The 7,135-nt window shown below is 46.0% G+C and overlaps 1 protein-coding gene across 4 annotated transcripts in view; it reads right to left on the minus strand.

Annotated features, from left to right (window-relative positions):
- dennd4b (DENN/MADD domain containing 4B) overlaps positions 1-7,135 on the minus strand; it is a 17,307-nt gene extending 10,172 nt beyond the window's left edge. For 2 of the 4 annotated variants that reach the window (XM_068569387.1, XM_068569384.1), the window contains exons 1-7: positions 7,003-7,135; positions 3,061-3,394; positions 2,695-2,944; positions 2,480-2,549; positions 2,204-2,373; positions 1,608-1,849; positions 820-886 (exon numbers count right to left, since the gene is read on the minus strand). In XM_068569387.1, the coding sequence (XP_068425488.1) occupies positions 820-886; positions 1,608-1,849; positions 2,204-2,373; positions 2,480-2,549; positions 2,695-2,944; positions 3,061-3,371 (1,110 nt within the window). In that variant the 5' untranslated portion in view covers positions 3,372-3,394; positions 7,003-7,135. Of the gene's footprint in view, positions 1-819; positions 887-1,607; positions 1,850-2,203; positions 2,374-2,479; positions 2,550-2,694; positions 2,945-3,060; positions 3,395-4,228; positions 4,400-4,466; positions 5,001-7,002 lie in introns of those variants that run through there. The other 2 variants (XM_068569385.1, XM_068569386.1) reach the window with 2 other exon arrangements.

The raw sequence follows: 7,135 nt of genomic DNA on the forward strand, positions 1-7,135 counted from the left end.
CACCTCACTGTGTAGACCAGGTCTGACCTGGGTCCTCCTGGGTTTTCACTTTAAACTTTGAGTGAAATCTAATCTGTTGTTTTGCTGATGGATCCAGTTAAAGTTGGTGAGTAAGATGTTGTTGTAACCGGCATGAATGAGAACCAAAATCTTTCTCTATAAGTTCAGGAATGTTTGTCTCAAGCGTGACATTCATCATAATAAAAGAACCCTTATTGACTCATTGTCGCCCACATTGTGAAACTATTATCCGTCTTCCTGCAGCTGAGAGAAATCACTCTTCAACCGAGAAAAAATCATCAGGGAATTATTTTTGTGGTGAAAAAATTATGTGAAGAGATGTTGGACACTAATGAGAATAACCTCTAAATGGACTTGTGATTGGACACATTTACCATGTTGAGGTTGTGATCACATCACCGCATACATCCTGTTGGAGAAGGAGTGAGGGGTGAACAAGTCTGTGCTGGTTGTATGGACAACATTTCTCTTTTGAACGTGTAGGCAGAAAACACGCATTGGTTTTAGTCTATACCTAAGCGAGGAAGGTATGCTGAAGGCTTTAGTCTGTACCTGAACAAGGAAGGTATGCTGAAGGCTTTAGTCTGTACCTGAACAAGGAAGGTATGCTGAAGGCTTTAGTCTGTACCTGAACAAGGAAGGTATGCTGAAGGCTTTAGTCTGTACCTGAACAAGGAAAGTATGCTGAAGGCTTTAGTCTGTACCTGAGCCAGGAAGGTATGCTGAAGGCTTTAGTCTGTACCTGAGCCAGGAAGGTATGCTAAACGAGGAAGGTTTGCTGAAGGCTTTAGTCTGTACCTGAACAAGGATTCGTGGCCGCTGTGGGGAAGGAAACGGGACGTTGTGCATGAAGCTGGAGATGTGCCTGCAGAGAAAAAAAAAATTAAGAATCATTCATTATTCAAACCACTGATCCTGTTTAGGGTTGCTGGAGCTGATGCCAGCTGTCTTTGGGGTCTCCAGTCCATCACACGGCATTCAGAGACAGACGATTCACACCTTAAAAACGATTATTAGATGTGATCCATATTGCATCACAACCTTTTCTCTAGGTATTTATTCATCGAGGTGGGAAAAGCTCTAAATGTCCTACGACTGAAGTCCTACTCTAAATAAATATAATTAAAATGGCTTATTAGAGCGAGTTCAGGTTGAAGACATAACGCGTAACATCTGTGCATTACAGTGTCTTAACATGACGAGATATACGTTTCATTTGTTGTTGAGTTGTGTACTTTCATCCCAAATGTTTCCAACAATATTTTGAATATTTTGAAGTCAGAGGTACCTGAAGCTTTAATGTATGCTCTCTTCCAAGACACCAGACACACTTAACAGTTAGTTTTACTTTAAGTTATATTCTCAAGGTAGCGTAAACTTAAACTCATGAAGACTTCTCCAGGTGTAGACACAAATCACCCAAACTAGAAACCCTAATTCATAATCAGTGTTTCATTGGTTTTAATCAGCTGGTCTGTTTGTTTTGGAGAAGAGGATACAGAAACTCCATGATTCCACCTCACCAAACTAATAAGGCAGCAGCAGATCTGATTCAGTCTTTAAAAAAGGGAAACGCGAGCACTGACTTCTCCAGCGGCAGGACGTGGGGCCCGGAGATGGAGTATCTGTAGACGAAGGTGAGGAACTTCTGGAAGACGGTGAAGAAGGGCCAGTGGGAGAGGACGCAGATGCTCTTCTTCACCTGCAGGCTGCGGCTGGTGATCGGCCGCCGGTCCACCACGCTGAGGAGGCCGAGCCTCACGCTCTGCCGCTCCGACAGCAGCTCCCTGCAGAACGACTCGTAGAACTGGATGGCTGCTCCGTACACCTGCAGGAGAGCACAGGCTCACACACAAGAAGAAACATCTGTCTCTGTTCTGTGCTGCTGGTCACTGAAACATCTTCAGGACTGACTGAAGGGGTAATCAGTCAAACAGCATTAATGCACATTATTAACTTTGAGTCGCCTCACAGGGTTACTATAGCTGCTTTTATTACCATCATTACTGTTAATATGAGCAGTCATTAACTATATTCTACTATTCTCAGTGCTGTTACTCCTCTCATAGGAATCACTGTCCACCCTGAGAGGGCTCCTCCTCTGAGGGGTTCATCTTTTTGTTCCTGTGAGGTCGAAGGTCAAATGTACTTTCGACAACTAAAGTGAGTGTTGTTCTCCAACCTTGTCCCCGGAGGCGGAGGTGAGGACGAAGGTGGAGAAGACGGGCAGCTGGTACTTGGTGTTCAGAGGCCAGCTCTCCACGCTGACGCCCATCGGCAGACAGAAGACCGGCACTGACTCCGGCAGAGGAAAGGCCTCCAGGTCCTCATCCGGGTAGCGGCTGAGGAGACCTGCAGCACACAGCAGTCTGTTCACCATGGCTGCCTGATGCAGACCGAGGTAACAATATATTATATATATTATACTCATCTCCAGGTGGAAGCAACAGATACTCACTGGCCTCGTAGAGCAGCGCGTTGGCTTTGGCCACCGCTCTCTTGTAGCACATGTACAGAGCCGGACCCCACTGCAGACACACAACACTTTATCTGAGAACCAGCCTTTCATTTCCTTCGGATTAAGATGGAAGAGTTACCAGATTTTTTTCCTCAATTTTCATTTGAACCTCAGACTTTTATTGTGAAACATCTGCAGGAAGCGGTTCCGCTCACCATGCCGGTGTTGAGGTTCTTGTCCACCCTGCAGAAGGTGTGCGGGGCCACCTCCCCCTTGCCGGGCAGCAGCAGGCCGATGTCCGTGACGCCCAGCGTGTGGAGGCCCTGCGAGTCCAGCGCCCGCCGGTACGTCAGGAACACCCGGTGAGCCGCCGGGCCAGAGCTCAGGCTGGCAGAGCGGCTGTAGGGGGTCGTCTCTACCACGTACCAGCTCTGCTTCAACTGGTCCTTTCCCTCATACAGGACCCTGTGGACAGGGGGGGTAGGCTGAGACATCATACAGGACCCTGTGGACCTCATACAGGACCCTGTGGACCTGGGTTAGGCTTAACCCTGCCAGGAGTCTGAAGAAAGAAGTCTCACCCGAGGTCCAGGATGGGCGGCTTGTCCCGGCCCCGGCGGTAGCACAGGTACAGGTGTGGGTTGTTGATGAGGCCGGCGCTCAGCTCGGCCGAGTGCCCCCCCAGCGTCCTCTCGATGCAGGTGAAGCCCTCCGGCACGTCCTCGCCCAGCCCGCGGGCGATGACCGCCAGGTCCGTCACCGACTCCACCGCTCTGGACGAGGACGAGGGCGAGGTCTTAGGGTCCTCATCCAGGGGCTTCCAGGCCCCCGCAGGGTCCAGACCTGCTACCACGAAGTAGTCCACCAGCTGGGGACATTTCTCCTCGGTCATGCCGCCGGGCGGTCTGTCCTCCACTGCAGAGAGTTCATGTGTTACCCTGCAGCCAATATCTTCCTTTTTTAAATTACAAATACTAGTACGAATGTAGGCGTGTGTGTGTTGGTGTGTGTTGGTATGTGTGTGTGTGTGTGTGTGTGTGTCTGTTGGTCTGCATGAGATGATGGAGCTCTTATGTAACTGACAATGTCCTCTCTTCATCCTCTATTCTTCTCTGTCTGTAAACATTAAACCAGAGCGCGATTTGTCCACCGAAATACAAAAAAATATATATATATATATACAATTTTAGCTGAAACAGCTGATATCACAATCACTTCCCTTTTTATACAAGGACCATGTGCAACAATGGAAATATCACAAACGCACACACTAGAAACAGGAAGTGAGCAGTGTTAATAATAAGAACAGCAGCTGAAACCTGCACCTTGTTCACCCTCAGCTGGTTTCCCTTAAACACAGAAGATGACATCTCTTATCCTCAGTCCTGTTTCTAGAAGCTAGCATCTCTTATCCTCAGTCCTGTTTCTAGAAGCTAGCATCTCTTATCCTCAGTCCTGTTTCTAGAAGCTAGCATCTCTTATCCTCAGTCCTGTTTCTAGAAGCTAGCATCTCTTATCCTCAGTCCTGTTTCTATAAGCTAGCATCTCTTATCCTCAGTCCTGTTTCTAGAAGCTAGCATCTCTTATCCTCAGTCCTGTTTCTAGAAGCTAGCATCACACCGTGGCTCTGCACCCAAAGACTGCTTTCTGGACAGCTGGTGAGAGGCTGAGGCAACAAATACATTCAAGAGCTTCCTCTGAAACATCCGAGTCCCAGCAGCTCAATATTAATAATATAATAATAACTACCTCAGTCGTTAGTTCTCCTCAGTGGTCCGACTGGTGTTATTATGATAAGTATCCGTTTCTCCTGTGAAGTCTGAAAGCAGCTTTGCTCAAGTTAATTTCAGGTTCGTCTATGCTACTTTATTGTCAAACTCTTGCCACAGAAACTGGATGTTCCTGTTTAAATCTGCACATATTGCGATTCTTTGTGTATTTCTCCAAAGATGAGCCATCTCATGGTGTCTGCGTGCAGATATCTCACCTGAGAAGCTTTAGTTTGAAAATGTGCCACAGGAAGTCAGTGGTGTTTTAAGGAAGAAAATAAGAGCCTTGAATGTCCAGTTTCTCAGGCAGTTAAAAAGCTTTTTATTGAGAAATGGAGGTGGTGGTGTGTGTGTGTGTGTGTTTGTGTGTGTGTTGGGGGGGGACCACAAGGGTCTTTTGTCTCCTCTGGGTGTCACGGCGACTGACATCATCTCCACACGTCCAATGAGAACATGACGTGACATCATCATCACATGATCAATTCCCTCACACAGGAGTTTTTTTTGCCCAATTATAATTCTGAAATTCATGCTCCTGATTTCAAACATTTGAGTGAAAGAGTAACAATAGATTGACAAGTGGGAAAGGGTAGGATTTAAATAAATATAACAAATGTCATTCAAAAGTTGCATATATTATAAAGAGTATGTGTATATCTTTGTAACACAATAATGTAACATCCGCTGTGTACACATCTCTACGTGTGGACGAGTAAACCTGGTTACTGTCACTTTAAAAAGTTCTGCTGAAAAAAAAAACAGTACTTCCTCAGCTTGTAGTTTCACTATGAATCATCAATACGTCAGAATACTGATGTTACTTTGACTGCAGGAGAACAAACTACGGTTCTATGAATCCTTCCCGACCGCCAAAGATACTCTCTAACCCTAACCCAGTGTAAAGATACTCTAACCCTAATTATTAGTACTAGTATTAGTACTTTAACTGGGACAGAGTATCTTTACACTGGGGTATTAGTACTTTAACTGGGACAGAGTATCTTTACACTGGGGTATTAGTACTTTAACTGGGACAGAGTATCTTTACACAGCGGTATTAGTACTTTTGGGACTGAGGGATCTGGATCAGAGACCAAACTGAGGCCACTTCAGTCTCCTGAAGCAGATTTAAATATCTGGTCTATATTTAGTCCACCGGCTCACTTCATGAGCAGCATCATCAGAGACAAGCAGCTGATGTAAACAACAACAACGAGGAACTTTAATTTATTTTTTATAATTAAAAGTTATAGATTTTTTATAATAATAATGTTGTATTTATTTATCACAGATACACTCCATGTATTATAAAGATGTTTTCATGTTCCAGCTGCCTTCATCTGTTCCTCTGCTCCTTCAGGCCTCTTGTATGGCTTCTTCCTGTTTAACATAATTTTTAATCTAATCACATTTCACCTGTCTTCCTCTATAAAAGAGCAGCCTGGTTAAAATTCATGAAGAGCCTTCTGGAGACCCGAGACGTGTGATTGGTCACAGAGCCTGCATGACCATTAACATGCGCTGTGTTTGGTCAGTGAAGCTAGCGTCTCACCTAGAAGCTAGGATCTCAGGACTTAGTAATGACCCCTTTCCCACAGAGGGTTATGTGCATCTGGTGAGTGAAACGCTGATTATGTTACCGTTTCATACATTTACATTCGTATTTAAATCATAAACAAGCCACGGTGCTGTTATTGCTGCACCAGGGGCTGCTGGTGCTTTTCCCTGCGCCAAGGTGCACTGCTGCTGCCGGCACAGCTGTGCTGCAATGTCGTGTCTGCACTGTGCAGGGTCAGTGTGGTGCTTTTGTTAGATAGATTTTAGACAACATGCATTGTTGTTGAGTTGACGTGACGTGCCCTCCCCTTACTGGACGCGGTCTCCTGCTCACGATCTGGCACTCACTGAAGGCCTAGGGCTGAAACCACGGCCCACCACTGAGATATATATATATAGACAGATGAATGCTGTCACACACAAAGACAGAAGACTGCTGCAGGTTTCAATGGATATATAGTGTGTGTGTGTGTGTGTGTGTGTGTGTGTGTGTGTGTGTGTGTGTGTGTGTGTACGCAGGTCACATTGACTGGTGGAGATTTGTAATATCAGCACTAATATTGTATTATAAAATTACTGTTACTTGAAAGTACCGGTACTACACTGTGAAGATATTCTACATGGATCTATAACCTGAAACATCTACAGGAGGATGGATCTATAACCTGAAACATCTACAGGAGGATAGATCTATAACCTGAAACATCTACAGGAGGATGGATTTATAACCTGAAAAATATACAGGACGATAGGTCTAAACCTGAAACATCTACAGGAGGATGGATCTATAACCTGGAACATCAACAGGAGGATGGATCTATAACCTGAAGCATCTACAGGAGGATAGATCTATAACCTGAAACATCTACAGAGGATAGATCTATAACCTGAAACATCTACAGGAGAATGAATCTATAACCTAAAACATCTATGGCCTGAGCAGCTGCACCACATTCAGACCCTAACCCAGGAAGTAGTCGGATCTCATCGTCGGTGCTTTAACTGTCCTCGCGACCGTTCATGCGGTTTAATGTATTTCAGATATCGGGCACGAGCGTAAAACGTTCTGTTAGGAGGCGTGTCCGGGAGCGGGTGCGAGCCGCGCGGCCCCGTTAGACGCCATAACATCAGTTAGCTGTCCGTTAGCTCGCGGGCTAACCGGCCCGGTTACCGGTCACCGGGTTAGACGGGTCCTACCGTGCGGTCTCCGCTGCTGCTCCCGCTGGTCTCTGGATCCGGTTCAGGTCGTTCTCTCACGTGTGACGTCCATGTTTGCTGTCTGCGACGAGCCGCAACGGCGTCACGCCAAAACAACACTTCCTGTTTCCGG

Source organism: Clinocottus analis, unplaced genomic scaffold (assembly GCF_023055335.1).
Source record: "Clinocottus analis isolate CAN_PGR_092001 unplaced genomic scaffold, fCliAna1.0.p SCAF_9, whole genome shotgun sequence".
NCBI lineage: Eukaryota > Metazoa > Chordata > Actinopteri > Perciformes > Cottidae > Clinocottus > Clinocottus analis.